This window comes from Phyllostomus hastatus, unplaced genomic scaffold, assembly GCF_019186645.2.
Source record: "Phyllostomus hastatus isolate PE091 unplaced genomic scaffold, TTU_PhHast_1.1 phas_contig_1162, whole genome shotgun sequence".
Taxonomy (NCBI): domain Eukaryota; kingdom Metazoa; phylum Chordata; class Mammalia; order Chiroptera; family Phyllostomidae; genus Phyllostomus; species Phyllostomus hastatus.
The window spans coordinates 1,374,037-1,394,944 of record NW_025333537.1 but is presented as its reverse complement, the minus strand read 5'-3'; the positions used below and the strand labels follow the sequence as shown (position 1 = coordinate 1,394,944).

At 59.0% G+C, this 20,908-nt stretch overlaps 1 protein-coding gene across 6 annotated transcripts in view; it reads left to right on the top strand.

Moving 5' to 3' along the window:
- The window catches only part of KIAA1671 (KIAA1671 ortholog), a 163,726-nt gene that overhangs the window by 105,279 nt on the left and 37,539 nt on the right, over positions 1-20,908 (top strand). The window contains exon 1 of one of the 6 annotated variants that reach the window (XM_045845092.1): positions 4,221-5,557. The exons of the other annotated variants lie outside the window; for them this stretch is intronic. Coding sequence (XP_045701048.1) covers positions 5,273-5,557 — 285 coding nt within the window. The 5' untranslated portion in view covers positions 4,221-5,272. Of the gene's footprint in view, positions 1-4,220; positions 5,558-20,908 lie in introns of those variants that run through there. 6 annotated transcript variants of the gene reach the window in all.

Sequence of the window (20,908 nt, the reverse complement as noted above, 5' to 3'; positions counted from 1 at the left end):
GAAAGGCTGCTGCAGGCTGTGTGGGGGCGGGGCGGCCCAGTGCAGATGGAAGACGGGGGAGGGCAGCCTTAGGCAGGGATATACAGCCTGTGCAGAAGCAGAGGTGGGACTGAGCACGGCCCTGCCCCCCGGCCTTTGCACGGGCTGTCCGCGGTGAGCCTTCTTGGAGTGCTCCCAGGCATCTTCCCAGGCCCTGCCCAGCTGCCCCCCTTCCAGTGGCAGGCCCTCAGTAAACGGTCAGCGTCCCTCTGCTCCTCTCTCCTCGGCTTCCCTCTTTCTTGGTGGGGTTTTGCCTCCCCTCTGGCGTTCCCACGGAGTGTTACTGACTTGTCCATCCCAGCCCTTGGTGCACCTGTCGCAAGTGTTCATTCTTTTCCGGCGTTTTCTTCCATTGGACCAGGAATCCTCTAGCGTGCTTGTTTTTGTCGGGTACTTTGGAGAGAAGGGTAGCCCCAGGTTTGAAGTGGCCCATTGGGACGCCCTTCCTAATTACTGGCCGAGGGTCAGAGAGCGACCCCGAGCTCCTCAGGGATGATGGACCCCCTCAGGGCCCAACAGAGCTCACACACAAAGAAACGCACAGGGAACGTTTGTTGAGTGAATGAGTGACCAACATCCTGATTTTTGTAACTGCACACACTTGTCTGGAAATGGTGCTCCCTGGGCCCCGCCTCGCACCATGGACCGAATTGCCGCTGGTTTCCTGGATCTCAGCAGCTGCTCCAGCCTTTTTTGGATTAATTATGTAAGGCGATGGCTTTCTTTCCTTTTTGATGCCCAGCAGCCTCCCAAGAGTTTCCTGGAGAGAACAGAAGAGTTTGCAGAAACAGTCCTCCGGAGGAGAGCGCACCCGCACTGCCCCAGTTTTCGGAGAGGGACGCTTTTTATATCGCAGTCTCGGAGCGCTTTGTACCTAGCGGGAGGCTGGAGGGGACGGGCAAGCAATCTGGCCTCTCCCACTCCCTCCTGCACCCCTCTCCCCGCTGGTGGGAGGCGGCGGAGCTGTGTGATGCCACCGTGCCAGCCACGTGGGCTTCTCTGCTCTTGCAGACCCTTGTCTCCCACCCCGCTGATTTGGGAAGGGCCAGGACACCCTCTGCCCTGTCGAAGACGTGAGGCCGAGGGGAGCAACCTCCACCACTTAATAGCTGCGTGCGCTGGACTGGTCATTGAGGTGCCTCAGTTTTCCCATATGTAGAATGGGGGTAGTAATCACAAGATGAACTTGGTTTCCGTGTTGAGAGGAGCAGATGAGGTAATGTTGTTGCATTAACAGTGCCTGGCAGACGATAAGTGCTACCGACGGAGTCAGGGACAGTGATAAGTTGGATGATCTCATCTCTGAAAATCAGAGAGGTTAAGTAATCCGCCCAGGGTCACACAGCTAATAAGAGCCGGAGGCAGGTGTCCAACCCCTGAATCCTGATACCGTATTGACTTAGCAGATCCAGGGCTGGGACTCACTAAGATGAGGCGACTGAGGTGTTCACCTAGGATGCAGACTTCAGAGGGGCTCCCAACAAATGTCAGTAATCAAGGTAAAGAATATTGTAATGTTGTATTGTCGTGTTTAAAAGAAAAGAAAATGAATGCGCAAACCCACGATGATCGACACTGTAAATGAAGACGGGATTGGGATGACTGATTTCCCTGTCTGGCTCTGACGTCATCGTAGCTCAGGGCTGTGCCGAGCAAGCCTCTTACTGCTGGACAATCAGATTCTGACTAATTTTCCAGAAAAGAAAACACACACACACACACACACACACACACACACACACACACACACGAGCATGTTGAATATCCTTCTAGCAAAGTATCTGCACAGGTCATTCTCATTTCCAAGGGCAGACTACAGGATGTGGGGCTGGGTCATAAACTTCAGGGTCTACACACAGGCACGTCCTGCCACCCCCAGCATTTTGTCACGAGAATTTTCAAACTACAGAAAGATCGTGCAGGAAACACACATACACCCACCAGCTAGATTCTGTAGTTACTAACCTTTGCTATTGTTTATTTATAAAAATCTAGCCATCCATCCATTCCTTCGTATCGCTTCTTTTTCCTTTCTGCATTTCAGAGTGAGTTAGAGGTATCAGTACACTTTCGTCTGTGTGTCATTAACTGGCAGGCCATTATTTTTGAGACTTTGACCTGGGGTGTTAAATTCCCTTCAGGAAATGTATACTGACTTCCATTTCCATCTGCTGTGGGCCTATGTGTCTCTTTCACCACAGCCTGGCCCACACCGTGTATTATCATTTTTAAAGGTATTTTACCTACTGCTTCGATTGAACGTTTTACCTTCCGAAGGTTCCCGCTGGATTATCGGCCTCTGTGTCCAGGTTATCTGTCCAAAAGCTGCGATCCTTTCCAGCTCTTTAGTTGTTTTCTGGTGTGGGCAGGACTCCGCTCTTTCTCATCTGGAAGTTCCTGTCCCACGGGGCGGGGGAGCAGGGCTGTGACCTGCTGGCTGCAGGAGGCTGACTGTACACACGTGTGAGGGAAGTGACAAGCCTCGGGGTCCAGGGGGCCTGGGCGCCTGGAGGCTGTGTAGGTGGTGGGCGGGGCCCCTTGTGCTTTCCTTATCAGTGTGATGGGCGGGGTTTCCTGACGTGCAGGGCCTGCCCTCTGCGGCTGCTGCTGGGAGAGCCACTGTTGTTCCGCCCTTTCTCTGCTGCCTCAGGGCGCTCATGTCTCTTGTGATTTCTGTGGCTCAGGAGTCGGGGAGCAGCTTGGCTGGGTGGCTCTGACTCGGGGTGTCTCAGGAGGTTGCCGTCCAGCTGTCTGCCAGGGCTCCTGCCATCAGAGAGCCATGGGGGCAGAGGGTTGACCTGGGATGAGGGCCCACTTCCACCGAGGTCCCCTCACGTGTCTGGCTCGGGAGTGCTGTCTGTCAGCGGGGCCTCCGACGCCCCCCATGGGGTCTGTTCACAGGGCTGTTTAGCGTCCTCACCACCTGGTTGCCTGGCTGCCCCCACTGTGACCTCAGAGCGCAAGGTGGAGGCTGCGGCGCCTTTTATGTCCTAGCCATAGATGTCATACGCAGTCACTTCTGCCTCCTTCTCTTGGGCACACAGGCTAACGCTGTGGTAGCGGGGGACCACGCCGGGGTGTGAATAACAGGGCAAGGATCACTGGGGGTGTCTTGGAGGCTGTCTACCACATTATGTGACCTTGGCAGATGACTTTGCATTTCTGGGCCTCAGTTTCTTCCTCTGTAAAATGGGTGCATGTGCGGGTTCATGAGTTAATTCCTGGGAGCACTTGGGATGGCATTGGGGACTCAGGCTCCAGTAAATACCGGCCACCACTGGAGTGCCCTGCTGACCTGTGAGCCCCAATGGCAGGGACCGTTCTCCGTCTCCGCACCAGTGCCTGGCCCCGAGCAGGCGCTCTCTGACTGCAGGAGGGAGGGAGGGAGGGAAAGAAAGAGTGGTTGGATGAACGGCCATGAGGACAAGGAGTCTAGAGAAGAAAGAGACCTGTGTCATCTGGTGCCTTCATGAAAACCCTCTCGAGAGAAGCCCTCTGATCAGTGTCTAGGAAACAAATATTTGCTCAAGGCCGAGGTGACGCAGGTGGGAGAGAGCACTCCGATGCGGCGAGACCGATCCGGATTTCAGCGTTGGACTCGGTGTTCGGACAGTAAATATTTACTGAGCTCCAGCCCCGGTCCAGGAGCCCTCTGAGATCCGGAAAACAGTGGGGAGGGAACTGCCTTTGTCCGCGCCCTGCTGGCACCCTTGCTGTGTGACCTTGGGCAAGTGAATCCACGTCTCTGAATCCGCAGTTCCTCATCTGCAACATGGGGGCATCAGGAGAAAGCAGCAAGTGTGCCCCCCCCCGCCCTGCTGCTGCTAACCCTGCCTGATAGCCCTCGCTGGTCTCAGGCGCTGAGGTCTCGTGCCTCCGCCCCGAACTTCAACCATTCCAGCTCCGTAAGGGTTAAAACCCAGGAGCTCATGTGACCCAGTGTAAACCATGAATCATTCCCATTGCTCCCTGTGCTAAGAGCCTGCCCGCCCAGGATGGGGCAGATGCTGTGCCCCAGGGTTGCCATGGCAACCCTGCCGGTACTGAAATACAGCCCAGCCCAGTTCCTTCCTTGGGGGACCTCCAGGGCTGTTTCACCTGGCTCAGTGTTGCCTTCCAGGGAGGCAGGGAGAGAAGGCTGGGAAAACGAGGGAGGGAGGGGGGGAGAGGGAGAGGGAGAGGGAGAGGGAGGTAGAAACTGAGACTCTGGGAGAGGGAGGAGAGAACCTGACAGAGAGACAGACCACCACCAGAGGGAGACAGACCGACAGCCAGCCAGAGGTCCCAGGAAGCTGGCCTGTCACCCTCGAGGCAGCTCCTCAACTGTTCCAGCCTCCCGGGGCTGCCAGACCCTGGACACACGCGAGGCCATGCGCCCGTGTGCCCCACATGCGGCTGCATCTCCCCGCGCCTGCAGCGAGGGCACAGGGCGGGCGGGCAGCCTGGCACGTGAAGTCACCGTCAGCCCCATGGGACGGTGAGCGAGTTGAGACTTGGGGGAGAAAATAGGGGCGGACGTCAGCTCCCTGGGCGTCTGCCTCCCTGAGGCCCCTCCTGCATTCCTGGGCAGCGAAGCCCCTCGATAAGACAGGGACTGATGTCATCCCGGGCTGCTCAGCCAGGGGACCCGGGGGCCCTGGTGGCTGCCTCCGGAAATGAGCTAGCTGCCTGCCGGCCGACAGGTTTGGAATTTCTGGCCAGAGAACAGAAAACCTGCATGGGTCAGGTGAGCGGGGCCCAGCTGTGGGCAGCTGGGCAGGGGGCAGCGGCGGCTCGTAGCCTGCCCACCGGGTCCTTCCACAGTGCTCCCGGGAGGGGCCGCCTACCTGGGGGAAAGTGAGGACGAGGGTGCCCAGGGCCACCGTCTTTTCCTCCCCCCACCTCGAGGGACTGTCACGCCCTGGAGCCAGTGCCGCTGGTTCCTTCAAGCTCCTGGCCACAGCCAACTCAGCGAGGTGATCGCCAGGGACTGGATATTGGACCTCCCGGCGTGTTGACTTTCCAGCGCGGGCGGGCGGACTCCCAGCCCAACCCTGAACTCTCTTCTTCTAAACGAGACCCGTGGGTGCAGCCAGCTGCCTTCTAGCTCGGCGACGTGGATTTGCTCTGGGTTTTGCTGAGGAGGGCTGTCAGCTTTTCTCTCCGAGCAAGCCCCAAACTTCCAGGAGCGGCAAGTAGGAAGAGCCGGGGGGCCTGGCATTGGAACTGCTTCTTTCCTGCACCTGCCGGCCCCATGGATTACCTGGGGGACAAACTCACCGTGGCCCAGACCCACATGACCCAGTGGGTGGGCACTGTGAGGAGGTCCTTCCAGGATGCCCTCAACTTAGTGACCACCACGGTGAGCCACGAGCGGGCCGGTGGGGAGCCCACCAGCCGGACCCCCTTCAAGCGCACCTCGTCCTTCCGGCACCTCGCCTCCCGGAGCCGGGAGTCCCTCCGCCGCTTCTCAGCGCGTAGCCAGCAGAGGTTCTCTTCCCTGAGGAAGAGGCACCCGGACTCGGAGCCACCGGATTTTGTAAGCTTGGTTTTTTTGCTTGTTTTGTTTTTAAGTATTAAAACAGCAGTCAAAGCTACTCCCCTCCCACATTCCCCAGGTGGTGGTGGCGGGGCGGGGTGGGGGGGGATCCCACAGACCCAGCTCGGGAAGTTGCCTCTTCCAGAATAATTGTCCATGGAGCCCCACCGTTTCCTGTTCCCCACACCTGGCACGGAGGCGGGCGGCAGCCGGCCCCTGGCAGCGGAGCCGCTCTGCCCCGCTCCGGTGGGGAAATCACCCGGGATCCCCTGTCTGCAGGGACGGGCCAGCTCAGGACCCGGCGGGACTCGGCCGGCCCTGCCAGATGACTTATCTGAGTGGCGACAGCCTGGCCCCTGGCAGAAACGCTTGTCCTCCCCTATTTTTAGGGAGGATTAGCTGACACCTGCTTCGTTTCCTCTCACCCTCCCAGGATGGCTGAGTGTCCCTGTCGTGTGCATGTTGAGTTGTGGGTTTTGTTATCTTCTCATCAAGCAAAGTCTCCAGGTTGCCTTTGATTACCTAAGGAGACCCCAGGGGGCGGGTGGGCTTGCCCACTGGCAGTGAACCTGGGGCGTGGCGTGGGTGGGCCCGGATGGGGCCTGGGGCCGGGTCCTGGGACTGTACCCTCTCGCCCTCGGGCAGGCTTGATGGGGCTTGGCAGACAGGCTGAAATGACAGCTAATGATTAAAACCTTGGCCCGTGTCTCGCTGGGGGATGGTGTGGATGCAATCTCAAGGACTTTGCCCGTGGTTTGGAGAGGTGGGTCGGGAGAGGGAAAGCACCCGCCTGGGGCGGCGCAGGAAGTGAGCGGCAGAGCTAGGGCTCCAGCCCAGGCTCTGACCCCCACCCCAGGGCTGTCCCTGGCATACGGATTTCTCCAGGACTTGCGGGAAACTTGAGGGCAGCCCCCATCAGCGACCAGGGCTGACCTCGGAGAGAGGGGCTGGCAGGGTTGCACCAGACCGAGGATGGGCGAAGGGCTAAGCCAGCTCCTTCCCTGGGTCCAGCCTTGCAGGGAGTCCCGATGGTCAACAGGGACCCAGCATTTAGGGATGGAGCCCTGGTTGCAGCAGGTTTCGGGCCCGCCATCTGCATCGCCCAAGTCGCAGACGCTCACACCTGCCCTGAAGGTGCAGGGGCTGACCCGATACCCCCTTGGCTGGGCCAGAGAGGTGCAGTGAGCTTTGGGGGGCCACACAGCCACCAGAGCAGTCAGGTGCAAACAGGTGTCTCGTGAATGTGACGTCTTCTCTTGTGGGTCTGTGCTGCTTTGTGGCCCTGGACCTGGTCCGTGAGGCCTGAGTTTATGAGACAGGTCCCCCCAACCCCCGGAAAGGGGCTTCTTTCTGCCTCTCCAGCGATGCAGTTCAGGTGTGGGGGTTGGCAACAGGCAGCCCTCCCACCCTGGAGCCTTGGGAGCCCGGGGGTCGGCCAGGGTTGGCCTCGGTGCCTATGTAACGAGTGGGTGCCGCCGCACGGATGGGTGAAGTCCGTGCCACGCAGGCCGCCACTGCCTCTGCTCGCCGCCCTTACGGCGCGTCCCACATGGTGAGTGCACACCAGCTGAACCCGGGCCTCCGGTCCCTGCCCCTGCAGCATGCGGCGTCCACTGACTGGCCGGCACCAGCTGGCCCTGGGTCGAGGGCTCGAATCAGACTCCGCCACCCACATCCATGCTAAGGAAACCTGACCCGTCCGCAGGCCTCGGTTTTCCGCTCTGTCAGATGGGTAGAGCTCGGGCTCACGAGGCTGAAACGAACGTCCCTCGGGGCGCCGAGCCCGCGGCCCCTGCACAGATGCCCTCTCCATTGGGTGCCGGGCTGTTCCGGCTCAGCGGGGCGAGGGCGGAGTGCGGACGGAACACGTGCTCCATCGCGGAGGGCTCGGGTGCCGACCCTGGCCCTGCCCCTGCCAGCTGTGCAACCTCGGCTGAGCTCCTTCCGTCCCTGGGCCTCAGTGTGCTCCTCTGTGGAATGGGGTTGCCATCACCCATCTCACGGTCACATCACCCATCACTGTCCCTTTCAGGCATCGAGGTACCTGCCACCGTGTGATACCCTACAGTGCATGCACCTTCACATTCGGCAGTTGTGACACCCAAACCTTTTCTTCTGAACCAAGTTTTCAGAGATTCCCAGTGAACTGGAAGATCCACGTGAATCCCTTTTACCTGGGGACTTCACTTTGGTAGTTGTTCTATGGGAGGACACTTTTAAAGCCACAGACAATTACCTCAGAGTTTGGGGACGGCGGTAATACCCGCAGCTGGTGGTGAGAGGGGCGGGGCCTCAGTCTGCGTGATTTATCTAAACAATCCGTCCCGTTCCAAAGCCTGCCCTAGGCCCGTGTTTGCCCAGAGCAGCGTAGAAGACGCTGTGGCAGGCTTAAAGTAACCCTCAAAGGCGTGCCCTGAAATGTCTTCTGAAGCCAGCTTTGACATAATTTGCTAATGGCCTGCCTCTGCCTCCGAGAAAGAAAGGGGGGAATGAAGGAAACCGAGCTCATTGTTTCTGAGCCACAAAGGCAGGAAGAGGCACGTTGTGCGAGGCCCAGCAGACTGGGCGGACTCCACGCAGGAGCCAGACAGAACGCTGCAGAGCATTCCAGAGCCCAGGAGCAGCGGCAGTGCCGCGGGAGGCTGGGGCCCGAACAGCAGCGGGAAGTGGGGGTTTTCAGGGCCGAGGGTCGTCCTGCAAAGATGGCTTTGGAACAAATAGGACAGGCTTGGGCTCGAGTCTCAGCTGCGCCGGGTGCTGGCCGAGGGGCCCCGGGCACAGTAAATCACCCATTTCCGCCTCGGTGTCCTCATCCGTAAAATGGGCCTTCACCTGGGCCTTGCTGGTGGGTGGTCCAGGGGGTTGGAGCAAGAAGGAAGCAGCACAGCCCTGGCACCTGTTAAACACCTGACGCACAGGAAGCGCCTAACAAGTGTGCATTTCACTTCCCTTTCAGGGCCGGGGGGATGGGTGCCGGCTCCAGATGAGTCCCCCCTGCCGAGGTGGCCAGACCGGTTGTCCGTGCACCAGCAGAGAGGGTGAGAACCCGGCCGAGCCCTCACGGGGTTTGCGGGGTGCCAGGCTCACACGGAGCACGAGGCGAGTGTTGTTTGTGCGTCTTCGCTCGTTCACTCGCCTTGTCATCCCACCAGGGTGGGCTGGGCACCGACCTGGTGCTGGCACCGGGGAAAGGGCCGTGAACAGAACACGTACAATCCCTGCCTTTGCCGAGCAGCCTTTAGGGGGAGGATCACAAAAACACCTCAGCACCTGAGCGTGCAATATACATACAAATGTCAAAGTGTAAGTAGCGAGGGCTTGACCGAAACACCCACCTGTTGCCGTGTGTCAGTTTCTCAGCCTCACCACTGTCGCTGTCTTGGGTCAGGGGATTCTCTGAGGGTGGGGGAGCTGCCTTCTGTCCTGCAGGCTCCTCCCCGGCCTCTCCCCACTAGATGCCAGTAGCACCCCCGAGCGACCACCAGGAATGTCTCCAGAGGATCTCCTGGGGGCAAAATCACCTCCTGCCGCCCTCCACCAGTGGAGAGCTACTGCTGTGTATTCTTTGGCTGGGGGGCATTATAGGCGACCATTATAGCTGGGGTGTTCTTCCTGCTGGCCTGAGCTGGGAGGAGGAGGAAGGGGTCCCACAGGCTGAGCGCCTTCTGCTTGCCAAGCACTGGCTTTACCGGATCTGCACACCTGCCCCTGAGGGAAGTGGGATGTGGGCCCGCATTTCGTGGGGGAGAAATCTGAAGCACAGAGAGGCGAAGCCACAGGCCAGGGGTCACACAGCTGGGATCGGCGAGGCTGGGACTCCAGCACTACGGGGTGTGTGTGTGTCAGCCTCGCTGGACCCACAAGCCCCCCTGCACTGGAGAGCCACAGTTTAAGCCTCGGCGCCCATGCTGAGGATTCAGCCCTCCAGCGGAAGGCTGAGTGGGAGTATTTGCTTCTGCGTCAATGACAGAGTGAAATGGATGCCTAAAATATTCCACAGGGCCCAGTGCCCCCCCACCCCACCCCCAGACACGTAAACCCTCTCTTTATTTAGCAAGTGGGAGAGGATCTCAAAGTAAAGAGATGTTTGTGACTCGAGTCTTCAGAAGCCCCGGTTTCCATCAGTACCTCCTCTGCACTGAGTTCTTGACTCTGCCCTAATGCATTGCCACACACTGGGGGCTGGAAACAACAGACATGTATGTCTCAGGGTCATGGAGGCCAGAAGTCCAAGATCAGGGTGTTGTCAGCCTGTGCCACCTCCCTAGGGCTCCAGGGCAGGATGCTTCCTGCCCCTCCCGGCCTCTGATGGCTTCCCACACGCCTTGGCCTGTGGCCGCACCCATCCAGCCTCTGCCTCCGTCTTCACCAGGCCTCTCCTCTGTCTTTGGAAGGACACTTGTCCATGGACTTCGGGCCCAGTGGAGAGCCCGGCATGAATCCATCTTGAGATCCTTTCATTTTAGGTCATTCATCTTAAGGTAATTACGTCTGCGTAGACATTTTCCCCCAAGTAAAGTCACATGCATGGGTGCCGGGGGTCAGGGTGTGGACAGACCTTTTTGGAGGCTACTGTTCGGTCTGCCCCACCCTCCTCGCCGCCCCCCACTCTGCCCCGCCGACCCAGTCCGTTCTCCACCCAGCAGCCTAAGGGGCCAGGCCATCCCCCGGACTCACCCCAGACTGAGGAAGCCCCGGTTCCTGACCCTGACCTGCGGGACTGAGGGACTGACCCCGTCCCCCCTTTGACCTCAGCTCTCACAGCTGCCTTCCACACCCGCTCCCCTCCTCCACCCTGACCTCCTGCTCTTTGTCAGTCAGCCCACATCAGCCCGGGGCCTCTGCCCTCCGTTCCCTCTGCCTGGAACATTCTCCTCTCCCTGCCCCTGCGCAGGGAGGCTGCCTGCCAGCCGAGGAGGACGCGAACCCCCACCCTGCGTCTGTCTCCGCACCCTCCCCCTGTTCCCACCCCCGGGCACTGAGCTCAGTCTCCCCTGGTTTATTCCCTGTCTCCCCCGAGAGAGGGTTGGCCTGGCTCCCCGGGGCCTGGGATGGCATCGGCCTGCCCAGGAGCTCACAAAGTGTCCGCCGTCCTGAAGTTCACTCTCCTTCACGCTTGCGTCCGCCTGGCGGCACCGTCACCCTACCACAGACGGGCACACTGAGGCCAGGGGAAGACCAGTGGCGTGGCCCTGCTGCACACCAAGAGTGGACGCCAAGGTTCCAGGCCAGGGTGGTCTGGGGTTCTCCACCTGTAGAGAGCCCGATGGGAACATCTGAGACATGATGGCAATAGAAACTGTGTATTCGCTCACTGAGGTTTCTGTCCTCAAGGCCCTCTGTTGTGCAAGGCACAGGACGAGGCAGGCGGGCAAGGGCTCTGCCCTCGTGGGACCCACGGGACAGGGAAACGCGGCGAACAAAGATGCCACTGAACAAATGGACAAGAAATTCTGAGGTAGTCATCACAGCTCTGAAGAAAACGGTCACAGGGCATGGGGCCTGCACTTTAGGGCAAGTCACCAGGGACATAATCTCAGGAGAGATCAGCATGAAGTGAGGGGATGAACCCCAAGAAGGTCTGGAAAAGGACAATATCCCGGAAGGAGCAGAAGCAAGTGCAAAGGCCCTGTGGCAGACCCTGGCTTGTTTGAGAAACAGCAGCGGGGCTGGGGGGGTGCAGCAAAGTGAGTTGGGGGGGGAGAAAATGAGCTTGGGCAGGTGGGCAGGTCATGGCTGCACAGGGCTTGGGGGCTCTGGAAAGGATGGTGGATTCCAGTACCCTAAGGTTTTGAGCCAGGGAGTTATGAGTGGAGTTAACAGCTGCATCTGCCACTTACTGAGCACCTTCTGTGCGCCGGGCACAGGTTGTCGCACGTCTCCTGGAGACCTGGGCTTCGGGGAGTGGGGGTCAGCTGCTATGCCCCCCACCCCCATCTTTTGCCGTCCATGCCAAACGCTGCCGACCACTGCACGTCCGGAGCCCTGCCACGTGCTCTGGCCTCGGGCTGCCTGTTCGAGCGTGAAACCGGGGTGCCGGACATCGCTACAGCCCCGATGGCCAGCATAGAGCGGCAGCACCTCTGCCGTGGCGCGGACAGGCAGGCGGCCCGGGCTGGTTCCTCGGGGCTGGCCGCGCCCGCTTCAGGTCTCCTTCCCAGCCGCCAGGCAGCACAGTGATGTCACCTGGAGAACAATGGCCCCTTCATGAACCCACCGGGGGCCGGCGGCCGTGCCCAGATGCAGTGCCCCTGGGAGGGACCCGGAGGGACATGCCGGCAGGGCAGGGCGAAGGGCGTGGCTGCTCCGCGGGGCTCTGTCTGGGTCAAGCAACGTCCCTCGCCTCTCCCCTCCCTCCGACCAAACACGCGGGGCGTGCCCGTCTCACACTGGGAAAGCATAGAAAAGCCGAACAAAAACAAAGTCCACCCACCATTCTCACATCCGTGAAAACCATTCTTGGCACTCACACGCATTTCCTTCCTGTCTTTTTTTCTCTCCTTTTTTGAACAAAATTGCCAACCTTCTGTCTTTTCCCATCCTTTAAAAAAACACGTAGGTCGCACGGGTCTTGGGCACAGACCGTTTGCACTGCCCGTGCAGCGTGCTGCTGCGTGTGTGCTCCACGGTTCGTTGGCCCCCGTGGCTGCGTGTGTGGGTCGGCCCGTTTGGGGCTTGCGGGACGCCTGCCGGGGCGGGCCTGGGTGGGCCCGTCTTCGTCTGCGTTTCTGAGCGGTCCTCCTGGGGCCCGAAGGCCCCGCCGTTACTCTCACTTTCTGTCCCTCGCTGGGGTTTCGGACCACATTATGTTTTGTTCAGACAAATGCCTCTTGCTTCCTCACCGGGAAGTCGGAAACCTCAGGAAGGAAATCTGGATTGATCGGTATCTCGGGGAATGTGGTATTTTTGGATTTCATGAAGAATGGGCTCTTTCGCAGGGAGTCGTCAAGACAGTTCCTCATTGGAAGAAATGATGTGCTGGGTCAGTTACGGTGGTCTGCTGGCAGAGGGTCAACAGCCAGGATTTTGGGAGGGGGGGGGCCCTGATTTGTGGCTGTAGTGTAGACCCTCCCGCCGGGGCCGAGGGTAAGCCACCAGTTGTCGCGCAGAGCTGGGGAAGGGTGCACAGGGCGTCATCGTCACACAGTGTCTGCCCTGCGCAGGTTTAACGTGTGTAGATGACCTCGAGGCCGCGGGTGGTCGCAAAATGCGGTAACGGGGAAGTGATACGGTGTGTGTGTTTTTACCCTGGTTTTTATACAGTTTCTTTCATTGTAAGTTCGTCTCATTTACATTGTACTAACAGCTTAGGACAAGTGGCTCACGCCAGGCTCCTGCCAGCCCCCGGCCCCGCGGGTGGTTAAGAAAGCGAGTGGCGCATCCAGTGGCTGTGGCCTGAGCCCTGGGGCCACCTCTCACTGCTGTGTGCCTTTGAAGGGAGTGGCTTGTCCCTTTGTGCCCCGGCTTCTTCTTCTGTGATGCAGGGCGGCGCTATCACGCTACTCGGAGGCTGTGGGGGAGGTTATGTGGAGGTAATGCACACGGAGCCCTGGACACAGAGCGCGGGGTGTAGTCAAGTCCCGATAACTGGTTTCTGTCCCCACCACCATCGTTGTCGTCCATCATTGTCGTTCGTTGGGTGCTCCGTAGTCGGTAAGACACAGTCAGACACTGGCCATCAGCCTCCTCCAGGCTGGCCCCCAAGGGTGCTCCCCTTGTGATAGCCACACCACTGTGAAGTCTCCTCCTGTACCAGCCTGGTCTGTGTGACAAACAGAATACAACAGAAGTGATGGCGTCACTTCTGAGATCAGGTTACACAAGACACTGTGACCTCCCCCCGGCCACCCTCTCCCTGTTTTGGAGCATTTACTGTGGGGGCGGCCAGCAGCCGTGGGCTGAGGGCACTGGGGCAGCATGGAGAGAGGCCCACGTGGCGAGCCTCCCAGGTCTCCTCCACTCAGCCGCCAGCCCGAACCACTCAGCTCAGGCCTTCCTGGGTCCCTGACTTCCAGACACGGTGCGAGCAGCTCGTCGTTTCGAGCTGCTGGGCCTGGGGGCTGTTTATCATGCAGCAGTAGGTACCTGATGCATGTTCCTTCTCATTCACGCTTCCCACGACAGTCCGAGGGTGGCCGGGGGCATCACTCAGTCCCTCCCGCCTCAGATGAGTACATCGAGACGGGAAGGACCTGCGTGGCCTGCCCACGGTCTGCGAGGCGGCAGCCTCGGGTGTTCCCCGTGGGTCCTTTTCCTGTCTTGGGCTCTTGCACGTAAAGGGGGCTGCTCAGCCAGCCAGGGTTCAGAGTCCCAGGGGCTTTCAAGCCACTCACCCTTTTAGGAGTTGGCACGAACCTCCCGGCATGGGAGGGAATCCATTTCTTGGGTCCTAAGTGCTCGTCACCCCATCTCTCTCATCAAACATTCATCGCGAGGGCCGCGCCGTAAACAGCAGCGAACCCTGTGCTCGGGTCTGAGAGCACGGCGTGCAGGCCTGGCTCTTCCCCGCCTCGGTTTCTGGGCCAGGGGAGCCCTCCGGGTGGTCCTGCTCCATGCGAAGGGGGGTTCCCAAAGGTGAGCTGTAACAAGAGTTAAAAACAGCAGAGTCTGTCCACAGTTTCTACTATTGTTTTTGAACAGATTCGGTGTCCTTGGCTGTCCTTTCTTGGTGGAGGAGACATAGAAGGGTGCAGGTAGAATTCGGTCAGTGTTGGCAAGAGCTTGGCTTTCTCTTTAAGGTAGATCTGGGTTTGAATCCCAGCTCTGCTACCAAGTCGCTGTGGGACCTCAGACAAGTGGCTTGACTTCTGTGAGCCTCAGTTTCCCCGTGAAGTGCTTCAACACAGCTCCTGGAGCCTAGGAGCTGCAGAGTACACGTTAGTGCTAGCAGTCTTCCTATAATCTCGATATAGTAGTCAGATTAGTGTATGTTATAGTAGCTACATAATATAGTATGTTACAGTCAATATTAGTGTATGTTGCAGTAGCAAAATGCCTACTCTCAGTGGCTTAACACAAGATTTTTTTTTCTTCCCAGTCTATAGTTTTTGAAGTATTGCCCCACCCCAGTTTTACTGAGATACGATGTACATGTGACGTATCAAAGTGTACCACCTAAGGCATTGCCCGTGTACAAACTGGGAAACCTCTGCCACAGTAAGTCTAGTTACCATCTACCGTCTCACGTCGTTCCACTTCTTCCTCCCGTGAGAACTTTCAGGATCCACTCTCTGAGCAACTTTCAAACACATACACTACGGTGCCAATGACCGTCGTCACCGCGCTGTCCATTGCATCCCCAGGGCTTGTCATCTTCCAGCTGGAAGTCACCTCCACACCACCTCGCCCATTTCCCCCACCCCCCACCCCCCAAAACATTTCCTTCTCACTCACGGAAAGCCTGCTGCTGGCCCAGCGGCCCTCCACAGCCTCTGCTTCTCCGGGACGTGTGCGTCGTCCAGCAAGACCATCCGGGAGGGCATGGCCTCTCTGTACCCATGCCAGAGGGACAAAGCTTGCAGGGGGCACCAAAGCAGAGGCTGTGGTCCCATTTCACAGGTGGGGAAATTAAGGCTTAAAGAGCAACCTGTGCCGGCCGCTGAGCGAACTATACTATCTCACCCCACCCTCACAGGAGCCCTCTGGGGTGTAAGCACTGTTTTCGTGACCCCTGTTTCACAAGTGGTCAAAGGTGAGGCTTGCTCAGAGTCACCCCCTTCACTACCTGGACTCCAGCCCGGGCCTGCTGATGCCTCATCTCTTGTCCCTCCCCGTCAGGGCCGTAGGCTGGGGGACCTAGGATGCCTCCCCTGAGAGGGGCCCTGGTGTCGAGGAGGGGTCACACCACGGCGGATGGGTCACGTGGGCCCATTACTCTGTGTGGCGGGGACTGTCCTGTGTGTTGCAGGGAGTTGAGCAGCACCCTGTCCGTTGGTCCCAGACTTTCCCGAATGTGCCCGGGGGCACCGTTGCCCTTGGTTGAGAAGCACCCATGTGCGTGGGAGTCTGACGTGGGAGCTGGGAGGGGTGAGTCGAGGTCCCTGCCAGGCCCTGGGGAACCACGAGGCTTTAGCTGCCGGACTCAGAGCGAAGCCCAAACATCAGTCCAGGGCTTTGGAACCCCCTAGCATTTAGGTGAGATGCCCTTCGATTCCAGGTGCAAACTTAGGCAAATGTTTCCACTCGGATAGAGCATTTTTTCCCCCAGCAGACTATGTCTGCTGAGTTATGAGCGTGGCACTCAGTGCTTCTCAGGTGCCCTGGGACAACACCGCACACAGGCCGTGCTTTACCCTCGTTCCAGTCTCGACCTGCCAGACGGGAAGGGTGGGGCACGTCCCCTCGAGTCCCAGGATCCCTTTCGAGGACCGGCGAATTCCCATCCGGTGCCGGCAGGCTCTGCACCCAGTTGCCTTCTGCCAGAGCCAGAAATCCTCGGGTCCCTGCCTTCCTGCCGCTCAGCAGCTAAACGGCCCTTCCCAGGCGCGCCTGTCTCTCACCTCCGTAACTCCTCCAGTCGTAGCTGGGAGTCTGTTCTGTTCTGGGTGCCTTCCCGCCTTCTGTTCCGGGTTCGGGCGAGGGATGGAGGTGGTGGCCCTGTGGAGGCAGTTGCCCCTCCTACCCTCTACAGACATCTTGGCGGGAAGTGCCTGGAAGGTTCTAGAACGTCTGATGCTGGGTTTGGAGAGCGTCATTCGCCGTGAGTTTTTATAGGAGCCCAGGAGCAAGTGCCAGCCGGGTGTGAGCCTGCCCCCACGCCTCAGTTGTCAGCACATCCGGCTCCTTCCAGTCCACCCCTTTCATGTCGCTGCTCAGGAAGCCAGGGCCCAGAGAGGGTAAGAAACCTGCGCACAGTCACACAGCAGGGCTGCGGCGGAGCCCGGGCTGGAGCTTACGCTTCTAAATTCAAAGTGGGGGCATTCAGAAGCCATGATCTGAACCTTGATACCCTTCAGTGTTGAGCAGCAGACATTTGCTGAGCTCCTGCTGTTTGCACAACTCTGCAGTCGGCCATGTGAGGCACTAAAAACCATGTATGAGATAAGCTCCTGCCTTGGGGAAGTTTCCAGAAAAAGGATCCTGGCCATGCAGCCCTGAGCCAAGCCTTTCTCTGTAGCCCTGCGTGTGGGCCTCAGTTTCCCTGTCTGTAGATGGAGGGTCCCATGTGACCTCTTAGGGCCTTTTTCCCAGTGGAGTCAGCCCGCATTCAAACCCCTGCTCCTGTCTGCCAGCTGGGTGGCTTGCAGCCTCGGCTCCCCCATCTGTAGCAAGGGAACCATTGTACTTCTCTCACGGCAGTGAGCGTTCAGCGTGGGGATGAACAAGGGCTCAGCAAGCACCTGGTACGTGGTGAGCACTCAGCAGCCACAGTTAATGACCGTAATTGCTTCCCAGGCCTCCCTCGCCAACCCCCTGGGGCTGCTCGCCGCCCTGGGACAACTGTCCCTCCTCCCTGCCCTTTGCACAAGCCGCTCCCTCTGCCTGGAATGATGGGACAGGGACACAGGCTCTGTTGGAGTTTTAAGAAGGCTGAGCCTCTTCTTAAAACGGCTCTTTCGTCCCAGAATGACCCCCCACCTGTGTGTATTTCCGTTGTTGGGTGGGCCTGGCCTCGGTGACAGAGCCAATGGCTCCCAGCCTCTGGCTTCCACTGGGCTTCCCTACCCTCCTTGCAGCGCCCTGAGCCTCCTTCCCTCCTCCCTCCCTCCCGCCCCTGGGCGGCTACTTGATGTGAAAGTGTATTGGGGTCATTAACAGCCACAGCTAATCAGGAAGGAGGCAACGGTACAGAGATAAGGAAGAGGCATTCTGATACACAGTGAAGGCAGAGCGGTTGGAGGCTTTTCCATAGCCTACCCTGGATATTTTATTTTTCCTCTTCTTCTGCAGAACTACAAGCCCCTTTGGGGAAGGGATAAAAACGGAACAGAGCCTGTCAGAGCTCTGCCTAATGAGTTTCCTAATCCTTTCATGTAACACGGGGCCCTGTGCGTTTTCAGGCGCGTGGGGCCACGGGTGTGAACTGCAGTCCTTCCAGGTTTGCGTGCTGAACTGTGGGGAGTGAAGCGTCTGTGCCGCTTTGGTGTTTGCTGGCTGGCAGGGTGGGGGCGGGGGGGACAGCAGGAGCAGCAGAGCTGGGGGTCCTGGGCTTGAATCTGGCACTGCCCCTTCCCGTGTCTGGGACCTCGGCCCAGGGTCTTGACTGCTCTGAGCTGTCGCGTCCTTCGGGGCCACGGGGGCTTATGCTGGGAGGTTGGAGTGCAAGCTGGTGGGCCCCTTGGATACTGGTTCAGCGAGTAGGGTCCCGGGTGTGGGGCTTAGGCGTCTGCAGCGAGCCCAGGAGTCTGCCCATGTAGCAAGAGCCCCACGTGAGCCCTAGGTGGCACTGCCCCATGGGGTCACAGCCCATCGAGAAACAAGTCCTGACAGCAGTTCCCTTGGTCCACGAGCATTTATTGAGCACCATCTGTGTGCCAGGCACAGGGGATCCACCAGGGAGCAAGACAGGGACAGCACGGCCGTGCGGAGGGCCTGCTGCAGGTTCGCTCGAACGGACTCACGTGCTCGAATGAATGAGGGAGTGGACAAGGACGGGCGGCGTGAATAATGAGCGCCCCTGACCTCACCGAGGGGTCCCTGCACCTTCCTCCAAATTCCTTCTAGCAGTTCTCGCTGGACCACAAAGCAATGCGGAGACTTATCGGCACCAGCACGGCCCCAGAGCTGCACGCTGCGCCTGGCACATTTGTGACGCTCAGTGAATATCTGATAAGTGGATGGACCCACGGATGAGTGTATGGATGAACGCGTAAATGGACTCTGAGCTCCGGGGGCCACCAGGCGAGTTTGTTAGGTGGGTGGCTGGGCCTCAGTGGGGCTGTGCCTTCTTGCCAGGAACTTGGTTTGGAGAGGCTCTAGTTTGTAAATATGGAGTACTCTGTTCAATGGCAAACTGTCCCCACCGGGGCCATGGCTGTCTTCTTGGAGGACCACAAAAGACTGGTGACCTATTGTGGTCGAGTATCAAGAACTTGATGGTCACTCCTGGTCTCGGCCAACAGAAAATCCAGCTTTGTTTCGACAGGGCAGGCTGCTTCAGTTTTCCGTGGGTGCCCCTGCTCCACGCCTGTGTGTACCCCTATAAGCCGTCTTCCTGGACCCCAGTGTTCTCCCGGCTGTGCTGGCCCTCTGGTCTTTGTTGGTGCGGCCGCACGGGGTTGGAGTCAGGCAGCCTCCCGAGAGCTCGTCCGGAATCCCGTCTGATGTGGTGGCACGTGGCACTGCCCACGGGAGGTTCCTGGGGCCACTCGTCAGGTGACCTGCACACAGGGTCTGCCGGGTGCTGGGCACGGAACGGGGTGCAGTCACCTGCCTGGTGTTACTTTACCCCTGTGGTCAGGCTGCAGGGTTCAGGGCAGGGCAGGCGCACGCTCGGGGGCCCGGGCTGCTGCGGGCCGAGGCTGGGCACTTCTGCTGTCCTGAGCTGAGTCTCGGGGTGCTTCACGTCTCTCCCTCAAGAGCACAAGTGCCCTGAGGACAGAGGCCTCGCTCTGTTTTGCCGAGAATCAGAAAAAGCAGATCAATGGCTAAAGGCACGACTCTGGAGCCCGAAGGTCTGTCTGTTCCAACCCCAGCTTTGCAGTGTACTAGCTGTGGGATGTAGGCAAGTTACTGCATGTCTCTGTGCCTCAGTCTCCCTAGCTCTAAAATGGGGATAATAGTACTTCATAGGGTTGTTGTGAAGGGTCTATTGCTTGTCATATGTGAGCCACCAAGGATAATGCCTGGCGCAGAGTTGACTCTAAAACATGTTTGGTGTGCACGTTAATGTTATTATAACCACTGCTGCGTTATAAGGATATTGTAAGTAAGTACATAAAATACAAGTATTTTGGAGATATGATTTACATACAGCCAAATCTATATACCCTAAGTGTGTGTACAGCTTGATAGGTTTTGACAAGTGCAGACCCTGTAATCCACACCTTTATCAAGATCTAGAACATTCTCATTACTCCAGAAAAGTCCTTCCCGCTCCTTTCGATAAGTCCTCCTTGCCTGGCACTTAGTGAGCACTCCTTGCATGAATGGGTGAATGAATGAGTGAATGAATGAGTGAGACCCATGGTCTTTGATCCCGGGCCTCCTTAGGCTAGTTGGGCCTGTGCTCGTCCTTACACAACTCGATTGGCCTCGGTGTGAGTGTGTGCAGTAGGAGTGCGCAAAAGCAGAGAGGGCCCCCCGTGAAACCTGAAACACGCTGGAAAGACTCCAGCAAGGTGAGCTGCCGCGAAAGAATCATGTCCTGCTGGGGCATAGGGGACCGGGAAATCACACCTCAGTCCGGGCGGTTCCCACCCCTGATTCCCTGTGGGTCTGGGCCCCGCCCCACCCCGGCACCTGCAGCACAGGGACCCCCTCCTCTGGGCCAGGAGCCCCTCTGGCCGCTGCTCTCCGCATGTGTTCTTCCCGGGGAAACATCTGCCACTCGGAGTCCCACACCTGCAAGAGGGGGAGAAGCTCATCCTGTTGGTGGCTTTCATGGGGACCAGCACGAGAGGTGGCTCCAGGGCCCCAGCCCCCACCACACTAAACCACAGGTGGTCCTCGATCGCTGTCATATATTAGATGCCTGTGATTTTTGCTTAGCAAGTTTTCTAAAGCTCACAAAAGAGAAGGAAAGTGGGAAACAGGCCGTGACGGCGTCCGCTGCCCTCCACCAGAGGCCTCGCCGGTGGCACGCAGCGACACAGTGACCGGGGCTGTCCTCATTTTGGACTTCGGACGCTGAGCTCCGGATCTTTGCCCAAGGCCCCAGCCAAGTGCTGCCCAGCCCTGGGGAGTGGGTCCAGGGGCCCTGCCTGCAGCCCAGCCCTTGTGACGCCCACTTTGGGGTCTCGAGCACTCGGGGTGTCCAGCGGGTGCCTTTTCAGCCCCCCGGGGGCGCCCAGTTCCCAGCCCCGAGCAGACCCTCGCTGCTTCTCAGGGCCCATGCTGTGGTTCGGGCCTTCGGTGCAGCTCTTCCCCCTCCAGGCCCCGGCAGGCCAGACAGAGCCGCTCCTTCCCTCTGGGATCACGGTGAAGCCGCCCTCAGGCCACAGGCCACGGGGCGTGTGGCTGGTCAGGTGAGGGGACCATTTGCACTGGCTCAGGCTGACGTCATCCCGGGAAGCCACCTGCCCTGGCTGCCAGCCCGCCCGTCCCTTTGTCCGGTTCTGTTTGTTCTGTGGGGCGGGCTCAGGGGGGGCCTCGCAGTCTGTAGAGACAAGGTCCTCTCGCTGCCCTCTGAGAGCGGGGTGACGGTGACGCCATCCTTTTCTCACCAAGGCACCACGGGCTGTAGGGCAGGCT